The sequence below is a fragment of the Pollachius pollachius genome (genome assembly GCF_949987615.1).
Source record: "Pollachius pollachius genome assembly, chromosome: 7".
Taxonomy (NCBI): domain Eukaryota; kingdom Metazoa; phylum Chordata; class Actinopteri; order Gadiformes; family Gadidae; genus Pollachius; species Pollachius pollachius.
In genome coordinates this window covers 315,500-332,242 of record NC_136940.1, presented here as the reverse complement: position 1 = coordinate 332,242, position 16,743 = coordinate 315,500, and the positions used below count along the sequence as shown (strand labels likewise).

The window sequence follows — 16,743 nt, the reverse complement described above, 5'->3', positions numbered from 1 at the left end:
TTAGGCTAACCCATTCATATATTAAACACACATGCAGTCATTCATATATTAAAATTATCTTTTATTGTACAACTTCTTCCTTGACCTGAAGTGGAATATTTAGACAACTTGAGGTTCGATGGAATGGAAGGTTCTATGTGGTGAGGTTCTATGTGAAGGGGTTCTATGTATGGAAGGTTCTATGTGGTGAGGTTCTATGTGAAGGGGTTCTATGTATGGAAGGTTCTATGTGGTGAGGTTCTATGTGAAGGGGTTATATGGATGGAAGGTTCTATGTGGTGAGGTTCTATGTGATGGGGTTCTATGTATGGAAGGTTCTATGTGGTGAGGTTCTATGTGAAGGGGTTATATGGATGGAAGGTTCTATGTGGTGAGGTTCTATGTGAAGGGGTTCTATGTATGGAAGGCTCTATGTGGTGAGGTTCTATGTGAAGGGGTTATATTGATGGAAGGTTCTATGTGGTGAGGTTCTATGTGAAGGGGTTCTATGTATGGAAGGTTCTATGTGGTGAGGTTCTATGTATGGAAGGCTCTATGTGGTGAGGTTCTATGTGAAGGGGTTCTATGGATGGAAGGTTCTATGTGGTGAGGTTCTATGTGAATGGGTTCTATGGATGGAAGGTTCTATGTGGTGAGGTTCTATGTGAAGGGGTTGTATGTATGGAAGGTTCTATGTGGTGAGGTTCTATGTGAAGGGGTTTTATGGATGGAAGGTTCTATGTGGTGAGGTTCTATGTGAAGGGGTTCTATGGATGGAAGGTTCTATGTGGTGAGGTTCTATGTGAAGGGGTTCTATGTATGGAAGGTTCTATGTGGTGAGGTTCTATGTGAAGGGGTTCTATGTATGGAAGGTTCTATGTGGTGAGGTTCTATGTGAAGGGGTTCTATGTATGGAAGGTTCTCTGTGGTGAGGTTCTATGTAAAGGGGTTTCTTAGAGGTGTTTCCATGTGAGCATCGGGCTCAGTAGCTAGCATGTAGCTAGTCTCTGTGAGCCTCTGCTCTCTGCCTTAGCGTGTAGGAGCTAGTGTTAGCGTCCGGCTCAGGGAACGGGCTGACGGTGGGCAGCCAGAGGCTCTCCTTCCTCCGCTGGCGGCTCTCCGCCTTCTGCTGCTCCACCCTCTGCTGCTCCACCTGGATCCTGGAGATCTGAGCTGCTGCCAAACAAACCAAACATACCTGACGCACGCACGCACGCACACACACACACACACACACGCACACACACACACACACACACACAGAAAGAACACGCATAAACGCAGAAAAACGCCCATGCCTCCATCCCTCCTCCTCCTCCTCCTCCTCCTCCTCCTCCCCCTCCTCCTCCTCTCCTCCTCCTCCTCCTCTCCTCCTCCTCTCCCCCTCCTCCTCCTACTACTCCTCCTCCTCCCCCTCCTCCTCCTCCTCTCCTCCTCCCCCTCCACCTCCCCCTCCTCCTCTCCTCCTCCCCTCCTCCCCCTCCTCCTCCTCCTCCTCCTCTCCTCCTCCCCCTCCTCCTCCCCCTCCTCCTCCTCCTCCTCTCCTCCTCCCCCTCCACCTCCCCCTCCTCCTCTCCTCCTCCCCTCCTCCCCCTCCTCCTCCTCCTCCTCTCCTCCTCCCCCTCCTCCTCTCCTCCCCTCCTCCTCCTCCTCTCCTCCTCCTCTCCCCCTCCTCCTCCTCTCCTCCTCCCCCTCCTCCTCCTCCTCCTCCTACTACTCCTCCTCCTCCCCCTCCTCCTCCTCTCCTCCTCCCCCTCCACCTCCCCCTCCTCCTCCCCTCCTCCCCCTCCTCCTCCTCCTCCTCCTCTCCTCCTCCCCCTCCTCCTCCCCCTACCCCTCCTCCTCCTCTCCTCCTCCCCCTCCTCCTCCTCCTCCTCCTCTCCTCCTCCCCCTCCACCTCCCCCTCCTCCTCTCCTCCTCCCCCTCCTCCTCCTCCTCCTCCTCCTCTCCTCCTCCCCCTCCACCTCCCCCTCCTCCTCTCCTCCTCCTCTCCCCCTCCTCCTCCTCTCCTCCTCCCCCTCCTCCTCCTCCTCTCCTCCTCCCCCTCCTCCTCCTCCTCTCCTCCTCCCCCTCCTCCTCCTCCTCCTCCTACTACTCCTCCTCCTCCTCTCCTCCTCCTCTCCTCCTCCCCCTCCACCTCCCCCTCCTCCTCTCCTCCTCCCCCTCCTCCTCTCCTCCTCCCCTCCTCCTCCTCCTCCTACTCCTCCTCCCTACCTCCACCAGCAGCAGTGTTCCAGCCAGCCCCCCTCCCAGCAGCAGGTGGTGTTTGCTCCACCGGAGGATCTGCTCCAGACAGCCGGCGGTGTACACCTCCTCCTGGGCGGAGCTCCCCTCGGCCCGCTGCACCCCGTAGCCACACATGGTGTTCATCACCGTCTAGACGCACACACGCACGCATGCACACACGCATGCACACGCATGCACGCACACACACACACACACACATCCTATATTTTCATATAGGGTTAAAAACCTGGTTTTACCAGGACTGGTTAGGGTCAGGGTTTTACCAGGGTTAAGATTAAAGTGACGGTTTTACCAGGGATCTGGGTTAGGGTCAGCAGGGTCAGTAGGGTGGGGGTCAGTAGGGTCAGTAGGGTGGGGGTCAGTAGGGTCAGTAGGGTGGGGGTCAGTAGGGTCAGTAGGGTGGGGGTCAGTAGGGTCAGTAGGGTGGGGGTGAGTAGGGTCAGTAGGGTCAGTAGGGTGGGGGTCAGTAGGGTCAGTAGGGTGGGGGTCAGTAGGGTCAGTAGGGTGGGGGTCAGTAGGGTGGGGGTCAGTAGGGTCAGTAGGGTGGGGGTGAGTAGGGTCAGTAGGGTCAGTAGGGTGGGGGTCAGTAGGGTCAGTAGGGTGGGGGTCAGTAGGGTGGGGGTCAGTAGGGTGGGGGTCAGTAGGGTCAGTAGGGTGGGGGTGAGTAGGGTCAGTAGGGTAGGGTCAGTAGGGTCAGTAGGGTGGGGGTGAGTAGGGTCAGTAGGGTCAGTAGGGTGGGGGTCAGTAGGGTCAGTAGGGTGGGGGTCAGTAGGGTGGGGGTCAGTAGGGTAGGGTCAGTAGGGTGGGGGTCAGTAGTGTCAGTAGGGTAGGGTCAGTAGGGTGGGGGTCAGTAGGGTAGGGTCAGTAGGGTAGGGTCAGTAGGGTCAGTAGGGTGGGGGTCAGTAGGGTCAGTAGGGTCAGTAGGGTGGGGGTCAGTAGGGTCAGTAGGGTGGGGGTCAGTAGGGTCAGTAGGGTCAGTAGGGTGGGGGTCAGTAGGGTCAGTAGGGTGGGGGTCAGTAGGGTAAGTAGGGTGGGGGTCAGTAGGGTCAGTACGGTCAGTAGGGTAAGTAGGGTGGGGGTCAGTAGGGTCAGTAGGGTGGGGGTCAGTAGGGTGGGGGTCAGTAGGGTGGGGGTCAGTAGGGTCAGTAGGATGGGGGTCAGTAGGGTCAGTAGGGTGGGGGTCAGTAGGGTCAGTAGGGTCAGTAGGGTGGGGGTCAGTAGGGTCAGTAGGATGGGGGTCAGTAGGGTCAGTAGGGTGGGGGTCAGTAGGGTCAGTAGGGTGGGGGTCAGTAGGGTCAGTAGGGTGGGGGTCAGTAGGGTGGGGGTCAGTAGGGTCAGTAGGGTAGGGTCAGTAGGGTCAGTAGGGTCAGTAGGGTGGGGGTCAGTAGGGTCAGTAGGGTGGGGGTCAGTAGGGTCAGTAGGGTCAGTAGGGTGGGGGTCAGTAGGGTCAGTAGGGTGGGGGTCAGTAGGGTGGGGGTCAGTAGGTCGGGGTTTAGACCTGGGACTGCAGGCCGGTGCAGCAGGAGAAGGGGACTGCGCAGGCCTCCAGGCTGGGGTTGGTCTCAGAACAGTTGAAGTAGGCGTTGAGAGACCAGTCGGTGAAGGCCTGCACCCCACAGCACTGGAACTGAACACACAGCAGGGAGTAGAGCCGGAACCAGAAGAGCACCACCTCATAGAGCTGACTCTCATAGAGCTGCTCTCATAGAGCTGACTCTCATAGAGCTGGTCCTCATATACAGTGGGGCAAAAAAGTATTTAGTCAGCCACCAATTGTGAAAGTTCTCCCACTTAAAAAGATGAGAGGCCTGTAATTTTCATCATAGGTATACCTCAGCTATGAGAGACAAAATGAAAAAAAAAAAATCTAGAAAATCACATTGTCTGATTTCTAAAGAATTTATTTGCAAATTATGGTGGAAAATAAGTATTTGGTCAATAACAAAAGGTCATCTCAATACCTTGTTACATGCCCTTTGTTAGCAATGACAGAGGTCAAACATTTTCTGTAAGTCTTTACAAGGTTTTCACACACTGCTGCTGGTATTTTGGCCCATTCCTCCATGCAGATCTCCTCTAGAGCAGTGATGTTTTTGGGCCTTCGCTGGGCAACACAGACTTTCAACTCCCTCCAAAGATTTTCTATGGGGTTGAGATCTGGAGACTGGCTAGGCCACTCCAGGACCTTGAAATGCTTCTTACGAAGCCACTCCTTCGTTGCCCGGGCGGTGTGTTTGGGGTCATTGTCATGCTGAAAGACCCAGCCACGTTTCATCTTCAGTGCCCTTGCTGATGGAAGGAGGTTTTCACTCAAAATCTCACGATACATGGCCCCATTCATTCTTTCCGTCACACGGATCAGACGTCCTGGGCACTTGGCAGAAAAACAGCCCCAAAGCATGATGTTTCCACCCCCATGCTTCACTGTAGGTATGGTGTTCTTTGGATGCAACTCAGCATTCTTTCTCCTCCAAACACGACGAGTTGAGTTTTTACCAAAAAGTTCTATTTTGGTTTCATCTGACCATATGACATTCTCCCAATCCTGTTCTGGATCATCCAAATGCTCTCTAGCAAACTTCAAACGGGCCCGGACATGCACTGGCTTTAGCAGGGGGACACGTCTGGCACTGCAGGATTTGAGTCCCTGGCGGCGTAGTGTGTAAGTGATGGTAGCCTTTGTTACTTTGGTCCCAGCTCTCTGGAGGTCATTCACTAGGTCCCCCCGTGTGGTTCTGGGATTTTTGTTCACCGTTCTTGTGATCATTTTGACCCCACAGGGTGAGATCTTGCGTGGAGCCCCAGATTGAGGGAAATTATCAGTGGTCTTGTATGTATTCCATTTCCTAATAATTGCTCCCACAGTTGATTTCTTCACACCAAGCTGCTTACCTATTGCAGATTCAGACTTCCCAGCCTGGTGTAGGTCTACAATTGTGTTTCTGGTGTCCTTTGACAGCTCTTTGGTCTTGGCCATAGTGGAGTTTGGAGTGTGACTGTTTGAGGTTGTGGACAGGTGTCTTTTATACTGATAAGGAGTTCAGACAGGAGCCTTTAATACAGGTAACGAGTGGAGGACAGAGGAGCCTCTTAAAGAAGAAGTTACAGGTCTGTGACAGCCAGAAATCTTGCTGGTTTGTAGGTGACCAAATACTTATTTTCCACCATAATTTGCAAATAAATTCTTAAAAAATCAGACAATGTGATTTTCTGGATTTTTTTTTTCATTTTGTCTCTCATAGCTGAGGTTTACCTATGATGAAAATTACAGGCCTCTCTCGTCTTTTTAAGTGGGAGAACTTGCACAATTGTTGGCTGACTAAATACTTTTTTGCCCCACTGTAGCTGTAGATATAGAGCTGTGTCTAATAGAGCTGGTCATCCTATAGCTGTATCACACAGAGCTCTAGATATAGAGCTTTATATAATAGAGCTGTGTCTAATAGAGCTGTCACCTTTTTCTGGATGAAGTCGATGATGTTCTCCAGATCCAGATCTTCTCGGTAGCCGACCAGCGCTCTCAGCATCAGCTGCTCCGTCCTCTGGATCACCTGATCAATGACCAATCACACATCACCACGCGCTGCAAACCACTGGGGATGTGAACTCCTCCCAGGCTCACGTTACCCTGAGGATGTGAACCCCTCCCAGGCTCACGTTACCCTGAGGATGTGAACCCCTCCCAGGCTCACGTTACCCTGAGGATGTGAACCCCTCCCAGGCTCACGTTACCCTGAGGATGTGAACCCCTCCCAGGCTCACGTTACCCTGAGGATGTGAACCCCTCCCAGGCTCACGTTACCCTGAGGATGTGAACCCCTCTCAGGCTCACTTTACCCTGAGGATGTGAACCCCTACCAACTTTACCCTCTCACTGAAGATGTAGCCCAGAACTGTAACTCCGATTTGCAGAAGGAGGATCACCAACAGTATCCCTAGAAACTGGAGGACAGAAAGACACAGCTCATTAGTCCTGTTAGTAACAGCTCATTAGTCCTGTTGGTAACAACTCTATTAGTCCTGTTAGTAACAACTCATTAGTCCTATTAGTAACAACTCATTAGTCCTGTTAGTAACAGCTCATTAGTCCTGTTGGTAACAGCTCATTAGTCCTATTAGTAACAACTCATTTAGGGAGGTTGGTTATAGTAGTAATAGTTGAGCTTATAGTCTGTCAGGTTGTACCGTGATTGATTCAGTGATCGTTAGGGTCGGGTCGTTCAGTGATCGTTAGGGTCAGGTCATTTTACCGTTCGCAGGAGGCACGTGGCGTTGCGCAACGCTCCCAAGCAGCCGAAGACGTTCATGAAGAACATGACAGAGCCAATCAGGATCAACACCAGGGCGGGGTCAATCGTCAGAGTGTCAATCACATCTACACACACACGCACACACACACACACGCACACACACACACGCACACAATCCATTCATCACTATTATAGACTATACTCAGTGTGTTAGTACTACTTTAGACTATAATCTGTGTTAGAAGTACTATAGACCATACTCAGTATAGTACTAAACTGATTATAGTACTACACTGAGTATAGTCTGTAGTACTACACTGAGTACGATAGGCTATACTCAGTGTAGTACTATAGTCAGTGTAGTATAATATACTATACTCAGTGTGGTATTACAGACTATACTCAGTATAGTACTACAGACTATACTCTGTTTAGTACTACAGACTACACTCGGTGTAGTACTACAGACTGTACTCAGTGTATTACTACAAACTATACTCAGTGTAGTACCACAGACTACACTCAGTGTAGTACTATAATCACTGTAGTACTATAGACTATACTCAGTGTAGTACTACAGACTGTTCTCTGTGTAGTCCTACAGACTACTCTCTGTAGCACTATACTCAGTGTAGTACTACAGACAATACTCTTCGTAGTACTATACTCTGTGTAGTACGCAGTGCAGTGACCTCTGACCTTTCTCCTTAGCGATCTTGGCGTAGACTCCAGCGGCGACCAGGACGGAGCTCGCCACCTGGGGGTCGGGACGAGGGTCAGGAGGTCAGTGGGGGTCAGCGGGTGCAGGGGGCTGTGGAGGAGAGGAACGTACCCAGAAGACGTAGCAGCAGCAGAACAGGCTGTACTTGATGGTTCTGTACCCCCTCATGTTGTCACCGTCGCTCCTCGGCTCAGCTAGGCTGCCCCGACCTGTTCAGACCTGACCTGCATTCCACACATCAGCCCGCCCCCTGTCTGTCTGTCTGTCCCCCCCGCCCCCTGTCTGTGTGTCTGTCCCCCCCGCCCCCTGTCTGTGTGTCTGTCCCCCCCGCCCCCTGTCTGTGTGTCTGTCCCCCCCGCCCCCTGTCTGTGTGTCTGTCCCCCCATCCCTCTGTCCATGTGTCTGTCCCCCCTGTCTGTGTGTCTGTCCCCCCCGCCCCCTGTCCTTTTGTCTGTCCCCCCCGCCCCCTGTCTGTGTGTCTGTCCCCCATCCCTCTGTCCATGTGTCTGTCCCCCCCCTCCCCATGTGTCCTCTCTGTGTGTGTGTGTCTGTCTGTCTGCCTGCCTGCGTGCCTGCATGTCTGTGTGTGTGTGTGTGTGTGTGTGTGTGTGTGTGTGTGTGTGTGTGTGTGTGTGTGTGTGTGTGTGTGTGTGTGTGTGTGTGTGTGCGTGTGTGGTACAAGGGGTTAATGCCCTGGTGTCCCGCCCCTCTCCCCGGTACCACAGCTGTGGACCAGCAGCTCTCCTGTGTGCGGTGTTCGGTCGACCAGGTGTGTAGAACACGTTTCACCACCAGGTGGAAGCACCGTCGCTATGTCAGCTCAATGAGGTGCAGCTTGGAAACGAGAGACACGAAGAGACAAGAGTCTCCTAAGTTCCAACAAATATTTTCCAATATAATATAAATAAGAGTAAGAAAGTTGAAATTAGTTTATTAATAATAATAATAATAATAATAATAATAATAATAATATTACCAAGTTTCAGAAGTTTTCATAAATAGTTATTACGTAGAAGTTATAGCATCCCTGTAGGAACTTTCTGGAAACCTGCTTATCCGGAATAATAATAATATTAATCCCTAGAATAACAATTATACCCTACTTATACCTAATTATACCCTAATTATAATTAATAATAAAGATATTCAGTTATTTGGTTTCCAAAGAGACACTGAATACCTAATAACTGAGTAACTGGACTGCTAGCGGTCAAACACAGTGGTCTGGTCCCAGTGGTCCCAGTGGTCTGGTCCCAGTGGCTCCGTGGTCTGGTCCCAGTGGCTCCGTGGTCTGGTCCCAGTGGTCTGGTCCCAGTGGTCCCAGTGGTCTGGTCTCAGTGGTCCCAGTGGCTCCGTGGTCTGGTCCCAGTGGTCTGGTCCCAGTGGTCCCAGTGGTCTGGTCTCAGTGGTCCCAGTGGTCTGGTCCCAGTGGTCCCAGTGGTCTGGTCCCAGTGGTCCCAGTGGTCTGGTCCCAGTGGTCCCAGTGGTCTGGTCTCAGTGGCTCCGTGGTCTGGTCCCAGTGGTCTGGTCCCAGTGGTCCCAGTGGTCTGGTCTCAGTGGTCCCAGTGGTCCCAGTGGTCTGGTCCCAGTGGTCTGGTCTCAGTGGTCCCAGTGGTCCCAGTGGTCTGGTCTCAGTGGTCCCAGTGGTCCCAGTGGTCTGGTCCCAGTGGTCCCAGTGGTCTGGTCTCAGTGGTCTGGTCTCAGTGGTCCCAGTGGTCCCAGTGGTCTGGTCCCAGTGGTCCCAGTGGTCTGGTCCCAGTGGTCTCAGTGGTCTGGTCCCAGTGGTCTGGTCTCAGTGGTCCCAGTGGTCCCAGTGGTCTGGTCCCAGTGGTCTCAGTGGTCTGGTCCAAGTGGTCTGGTCTCAGTGGTCCCAGTGGTCCCAGTGGTCTGGTCTCAGTGGTCCCAGTGGTCCCAGTGGTCTGGTCCCAGTGGTCCCAGTGGTCTGGTCCCAGTGGTCTGGTCCCAGTGGTCCCAGTGGTCTGGTCCCAGTGGTCTGGTCCTAGTGGTCCCAGTGGTCTGGTCTCAGTGGTCCCAGTGGTCCCAGTGGTCTGGTCCCAGTGGTCCCAGTGGTCTGGTCCCAGTGGTCTGGTCTCAGTGGTCCCAGTGGTCCCAGTGGTCTGATCCCAGTGGTCCCAGTGGTCTGGTCCCAGTGGTCCCAGTGGTCTGGTCTCAGTGGTCCCAGTGGTCCCAGTGGTCTGGTCCCAGTGGTCTGGTCTCAGTGGTCCCAGTGGTCCCAGTGGTCTGGTCTCAGTGGCTCCGTGGTCTGGTCCCAGTGGTCTGGTCCCAGTAGTCCCAGTGGTCTGGTCCCAGTGGTCTGGTCTCAGTGGTCCCAGTGGTCCCAGTGGTCTGGTCTCAGTGGTCCCAGTGGTCTGGTCCCAGTGGTCTGGTCTCAGTGGTCCCAGTGGTCCCAGTGGTCTGGTCTCAGTGGTCCCAGTGGTCCCAGTGGTCTGGTCCCAGTGGTCTGGTCTCAGTGGTCCCAGTGGTCCCTGTGGTCTGGTCCCAGTGGTCCCAGTGGTCTGGTCCCAGTGGTCTGGTCTCAGTGGTCCCAGTGGTCCCAGTGGTCTGGTCCCAGTGGTCCCAGTGGTCTGTTCCCAGTGAGGTTTCCCCAGTCTCCAAGTCATCTACTGGTGCTGGTCCACCGTGTTTCATTAAGTCCAGGGTCAACGCAGCCTACTACCAGACCTTAGAGCAGCTTTATGGAGATGGTACCTGCCCACACTGCCCAAAGTACCAATACCTGCTTTAGTGACCATAGGATTACTGTGCTTTATTGGTCAGCGGACCCGCCTGACCTGAACCTCATAGATAATGAATGTCTGGGATATACCCTGACATACATTTGGATAGACCCAAAAATGCAGACGAGCTGAGGGCCTATCGAAGCCACTGGGCTCCATACACATCAGCGGGGCCACGGTGGGTCGATTCCGCTCCGCATGAGGAGCCTAACCCTAACCCTAACCCTAACCTTAACCCTAACCCTAGCCCTAGCCCTAGCCCTAACCCTAGTCCTAACCCTAACCCTAACCCTAGCCCTAGCACTAACCCTAACCCTAACCCATCCAAAAGGAGCCCAGCCCAGGATTGAGTGCATGAACAAGAACATTCCCTTCAGAAGTAAGACATTTCCAGGCAGCTCCTCAAACAGACCCCTCCAGTAAGTAAAACTGTTAAAGTATGGAACGAAGAGACTGATCTAGTGCTGCAGGACTGCTTTAACAGTACTGACTGGGATGTGTTTAAGACTGCTGCTGTGAGAGACGACTGTACTGTGGACTTAAAGGAATATGCTTCAGTGGTAACTTGCTACATCAGCACATGCATAGACAACATTGTCCCCACCAAGTGCTGCAAAACATACCCAAACCAAAAACCCTGGATTAACTGTGATGTACGGTCCATGCTGCGTGCCCGCTCCACTGCATTTGCCTCTGGTGACGCTGAAGGCTACAAAAAGGCCAGACATTACCTACGTAGATCCATCAGAGAAGCCAAGAGACAGGACAGAGTGAAGCTGGAGGGATACTACTCCACCGCGGATCCACGGCGCACACTGCCAGATGAGCTGAATGAGTTCTAAGCTCGCTTCGACGACCTCAACACCAACAGAGGGATTCTACCAACAGAGGCAGCACAGAGCTCTTCACTCACGGTGACATCAGCTGAGGTGTGCAGGGCGCTGAGGAGAACGAACCCCCGGAAAGCAGCAGGCCCTGACAACATCCCGGGCCGTGCACTGAGGGTCTGTTCAGCGGAGCTGGCTGAGGTGCTAACAGATATTTACAATCTGTCCCTCTCACAATCTTCTGTGCCCACCTGCTTCAAGACCAGCACCATTGTGCCCCTCCCTAAGAAAAACACCATAACCTGCTTAAATGACTACCGTCCCATCACACTCATTTCAATTGTGATGAAGTGTTTTGAGAGGATAATCATGTCCCACATTAAAAAGACCATCCCGGACACCCTGGACCCCCTACAGTTTGCGTACCGTCGGAACCGGTCCACTGACGACGCAGTAAACACCACCATCCACACAGCTCTCACACATCTGGAGAACAAGGACAAGTGTGTTCGAATGCTATTTATCGACTGCAGCTCAGCATTCAACACGGTCCTCCCAACCCGACTGGCTGAGAAGCTCCTCATCCTCGGACTGACACCTTCCCTCTGCAGCTGGGTTCTGGGTTTCCTCACAGACAGACCCCAGACAGTCAGAGTTGGTACCCGGACATCAGGCACAAGGACGGTGAGCACAGGGACCCCCCAGGGCTGTGTGCTGAGTCCTCTGCTGTACACCCTCTTCACCTACGACTGTGCCTCCACCCGGCGCAACACCACCATCATCAACTTTGCGGATGACACAACAGTCATCGGACTGATCACTGGTGGGGTGGAGACAGACTACAGGGAGGAGGTGGCTCAGTTGGTGTCCTGGTGCCACACAAATAATCTCTGCTTAAACACAGAGAAGACTAAGGAGTTGATTATCGACCAGAGGAAGAGGAGAGACCAGCACAGTCCATTACACATCGGCGAGACTCAGATAGAGAGGGTGAAAACCTTTAAATTCCTCGGCAGCCACATCAGCGAGGACCTCTCCTGGTCTCACAACACCCAGCACATTGCCAAGAAGTCTCAGCAGCGGCTGTACTTCTTAAGAAAGCTGAGGAAATTTGGACTGTCCACCAAACTCCTCAGCAACTTCTACAGGTGTACAGTGGAGAGCTTCCTGAGCAACTCCATCACAGTGTGGTTTGGGAACTGTACAGGAAAGGAAGACTCTCTAACGTGGGATTAAAACTGCACAATACATCTGTGGAGCAGCCTTCCCATCACTTCAGGACATTTACAACACCCGGGTCACAAAGAGGGCACACAACATCACCAAGGACACTACACACCCCCAGCACACACTGTTCACACTGCTACCATCTGGCAGACGCTACAGGAGCGTGAAACCCAGAACAACCAGACTTAAAAACAATTTTCATCCACAGGCCATCAGGCTGCTGAATGACTCTATCAAACACTGATGACAACTTTGTATTTGCACTATGTTCAATACTGTGAACTATATTTCTTTTCAACTGTGAACTACATTTGCACTATGCACTTATCTAATAATATTATTCAATATCCAATGTATATAATCAAACTTCTTATATTTCAATGTCTTTCAGTGACTTCTGCTGTATGCAAACATTGCACATGCTAAACAGCACCTTATATTTATTTGAATCTATTTAACTGTTGTTGTCTAACTAAATTCTGCTCTTTGTACAGATTTACTTTATTTTAAGTATATTTTGTGTGAAGGGAACTTGCAAATAAAGAATTTCATAGCCCGGTGCAAACTATGTTTCCATTGTGTATATGACAATAAACATCTTGTATTGTGTATGTATTATATGCTGAATTTTGAGTTTTCGTGAGCAGTAAGCCATAATCATCAAGATTAATAAAAATAAAGGCTTGAAATATTACACTATTGATTGAATGAATCTATATAATATATGAGTTATATATTTTTAAGCGAATTATTGAAATGAATTAACATTTCCAAAATATTGAAATTAATTGAGATATGTTCATACTTCAAACCAAACTGATAAATATGAGACCAAGGTGCGATAGGCTTCTTGCGTGGTGTCTTATCAAGTCCATAATCACCTTCTTACACACACACACACACACACACACACACACACACACACACACACACGCACACGCACACGCACACGCACGCACGCAGACACACACACATACACACACACACACACACACACACACACACACACACACACACACACACACACACACACACAGAGCCGCCTCTCAGCAGAGCGGATTGAGGAGTGCTGTCAGCGGGTTTGGAGAGAGATATCTAGATCATATCTGGATCATATCAATAGCATCTAGATATCGATCTCCACCCTCCATATGGGATTCGCCGAGATCCTCGGGGGGCTGCGGGAGCGCGCGGAGCGGCTCCTCACGGAGCCCAGCCCGCTGAGCACCGTCCTGGGACGGCTGGAGGAGAGCACCGGCGTCAGGAGGAAGATCCTGGCCCTCGGTGCGTATATAACATACTAACATGCTTCTGACGGCTGCACGGTTAAAACATACTAACATGCTCTGTGACTGTTAGTTTAGGGTTTGATTTGAGTGCAGTTATAGTTAATGGTGTTTATAAAGGTCCCTCAATGATGTCACGTTAAGCCGCAAGCCGGCGGCTGGTCACGTGGTCCCTAATCCTGCCTGGACAGCTGTTACTGTTTACCTGGTAGTGCAACATACTGTTGATCTGTTAGTGTAACATTACAGTTGATCTGTTATTGTAACTTTACTGTTGACCTCTTAGTGTAACTTTACTGTTGACCTCTTAGTGTTACTTTACTGTTGACCTGTTACTGTAACATTACTGTTGATCTGTTAGTGTAACATTACTGTTGATCTGTTAGTGTAACTTTACTGTTGACCTCTTAGTGTCACTTTACTGTTGACCTGTCAGTGTACCTTTACTGTTGACCTGTTAGTGTAACTTTACTGTTGATCTGTTACTGTAACATTTCTGTTGATCTGTAACTGTAACATTACTGTTGACCTCTTAGTTTCACTTTACTTTTGACCTGTTAGTGTAACTTTACTGTTGACCTGTTCATGTAACATTACTTTTGACCTGTTAGTGTAAGATTACTGTTGACCTGTTAGTGTAACATTACATTTGACCTGTTAGTGTAAATTTACTGTTGACCTGTTAGTGTAACTTTACTGTTGACCTGTTCGTGTAACATTACTTTTGACCTCAGTGTAACATTACTGTTGACCTGTAAGTGTAACATTACGTTTGACCTGTTAATATAAATTTACTGTCGACCTGTTAGTGTAACTTTACTGTTGACCTGTTAGTGCAGCTTTACTGTTTACCTGTTGATGTAAACGTTACTGTCTACCTGTTGATAATGAAAGTTGATAAAAGTGCCACCAACTTCTCAGGGACATCCCACGAGTTGAAGACAACTTGTCCGGAGAGTTAGCCATTAACCTAGAGTAGGCTGTTAGCCTGGAGCTAGCACTTAGCAAGTTAGTAAGGTTAAGTTGTATTATCTCCCAGTGTGTCCACTATGGGAACAGTTTAGTAAAGGTGCATTATCTACTGTGTGTCCACTAGGGGCAGTGTCTCTAACTGGACTCTATCTGGTTTATGGATACGGAGCCTCTCTCCTTTGTAACCTCATCGGCTTCGTCTATCCTGCGTATTACTCGTGAGTACTATAAGTATTAGTAAATTATATCCTTGGTATTACTGATGAGTACTATAAGTATTAGTAAAGTAAATCCTGTGTATTATTTGTGACTATAACTCTACTATTACTCGTGAGTACTATAAGTATTAGTAAATTATATCCTTGGTATTACTGATGAGTACTATAAGTATAAGGAAAGTATATCCGTTATTTCCTGGAAAGGAGCAACGATGGACAGAAGCCGTTTCAAGTCACCTGTGAAAGTTCCTCCTTCATTTACTGGGTTCCAAACGTTGACCCTCTGCAGTATCAAGGCCCTGAGCTGTGTTCTAAAGGTTGACCCTCTGCAGTATCAAGGCCCTGAGCTGTGTTCTAAAGGTTGACCCTCTGCAGTATCAAGGCCCTGAGCTGTGTTCTAAACACTGACCCTCTGCAGTATCAAGGCCCTGAGCTGTGTTCTAAACACTGACCCTCTGCAGTATCAAGGCCCTGAGCTGTGTTCTAAAGGTTGACCCTCTGCAGTATCAAGGCCCTGAGCTGTGTTCTAAACACTGACCCTCTGCAGTATCAAGGCCCTGAGCTGTGTTCTAAACACTGACCCTCTGCAGTATCAAGGCCCTGAGCTGTGTTCTAAAGGTTGACCCTCTGCAGTATCAAGGCCCTGAGCTGTGTTCTAAAGGTTGACCCTCTGCAGTATCAAGGCCCTGAGCTGTGTTCTAAAGGTTGACCCTCTGCAGTATCAAGGCCCTGAGCTGTGTTCTAAACACTGACCCTCTGCAGTATCAAGGCCCTGAGCTTTGTTCTAAAGGTTGACCCTCTGCAGTATCAAGGCCCTGAGCTGTGTTCTAAACACTGACCCTCTGCAGTATCAAGGCCCTGAGCTGTGTTCTAAACACTGACCCTCTGCAGTATCAAGGCCCTGAGCTGTGTTCTAAACGTTGACCCTCTGCAGTATCAAGGCCCTGAGCTGTGTTCTAAAGGTTGACCCTCTGCAGTATCAAGGCCCTGAGCTGTGTTCTAAACACTGACCCTCTGCAGTGTCAAGGCCCTGAGCTGTGTTCTAAACACTGATCCCTGTACAGTGTGAAGGCCATCGAGAGCGAGAACAAAGAGGATGACACCAAGTGGCTGACCTACTGGGTGGTCTACGGGGTCTTCAGTCTGGGGGAGTTCTTCTCTGATATCTTCCTCTACTGGTTCCCCTTCTACTATGCCTTCAAGGTGATGGTCAGATCCTCTCCACCAGTAGAGCCACCAGGCACTGGAGGCTAGAGCCACCAGGCACTGGAGGCTAGAGCCACCGTGACCTGGAGGCTAGAGACACCGTGACCTGGAGGCTAGAGCCACCGTGACCTGGAGGCTAGAGACACCAGGCACTGGAGGCTAGAGACACCAGGCACTGGAGGCTAGAGACACCAGGCACTGGAGGCTAGAGCCACCGTGACCTGGAGGCTAGAGACACCAGGCACTGGAGGCTAGAGACACCAGGCACTGGAGGCTAGAGCCACCGTGACCTGGAAGCTAGAGACACCAGGCACTGGAGGCTAGATACCAGATGACCTGGTGGGTAGATGTACGGCACAATACAGGACAGTGTATGTAGAACTCTCTAGTGTTTAACTTTGGTGACCTGCCCACTAGTGACTAATGGTCTAGTGTTTAACTCTAGTTAATAACTCTGGTGACCTGCTCCCTAGTGAACTGCCTCCTAGTGACCTGCTCCCCAGGGACCTGCTCCCTAGTAGCCTGCCTCCTAGTGACCTGCCTCCTAGTGACCTGCCTCCTAGTGACCTGCTCCCTAGTGACCTGCCTCCTAGTGACCTGCTCCCCGGTGACCTGCCTCCTAGTGACCTGCCTCCTAGTGACCTGCTCCCTAGTGACCTGCCTCCTAGTGACCTGCCTCCTAGTGACCTGCTCCCCAGTGACCTGCCTCCTAGTGACCTGCCTCCTAGTGACCTGCTCACTAGTGCCTAATGTTCTGGCTGCAGTGCCTGTTCCTGCTGTGGTGCATGGCCCCGGTGGCGTGGAACGGCTCCCAGGTGATCTACAACCGGGTGGTGCGGCCGTTATTCCTGCGCCACGAGGCCACGGTGGACGGCATGATGAACGACCTCAGTGGGAAGGCCATGAGCGCTGCCGAGGCCATGACCAGAGAAGGTGAGGACCGTCTCCACCGGACCTGCTCCTCTTCGTCCTCCATTGTTCAAGTATCACCATCTAATGGAACTATGGAATATGTGTTCTTCTCTTCTTCAGTACTTTGTACTCTGGTGAAGAACCAGTCTCTGTTGACCCC

General features: G+C 51.0%; 2 protein-coding genes across 2 annotated transcripts; one reads left to right on the top strand and one right to left on the bottom strand.

Annotated features, from left to right (window-relative positions):
- Positions 1 to 44: 44 nt before the first annotated feature.
- Positions 45 to 7,434, bottom strand: LOC307078575 (tetraspanin-33). The gene is made up of 8 exons (XM_079740467.1): positions 7,309 to 7,434; positions 7,176 to 7,233; positions 6,477 to 6,601; positions 6,094 to 6,168; positions 5,682 to 5,777; positions 3,725 to 3,853; positions 2,194 to 2,355; positions 45 to 1,177 (listed from the first exon to the last, which is right to left on the bottom strand). Exons 1-8 carry the CDS (start codon positions 7,363 to 7,365, stop codon positions 980 to 982), a joined length of 900 nt encoding a protein of 299 aa, XP_079596593.1. The 5' UTR covers positions 7,366 to 7,434; the 3' UTR covers positions 45 to 979.
- A 5,706-nt stretch (positions 7,435 to 13,140) lies between these two features.
- Positions 13,141 to 16,741, top strand: reep6 (receptor accessory protein 6; the record flags this gene model as incomplete). Its single annotated transcript, XM_079739267.1, has 5 exons — positions 13,141 to 13,273; positions 14,372 to 14,465; positions 15,530 to 15,668; positions 16,436 to 16,604; positions 16,704 to 16,741. Coding segments are annotated over 5 exons (573 nt in total), but the record flags the coding sequence as incomplete, so codon positions are not given.
- Between the last annotated feature and the right edge of the window lie 2 nt (positions 16,742 to 16,743).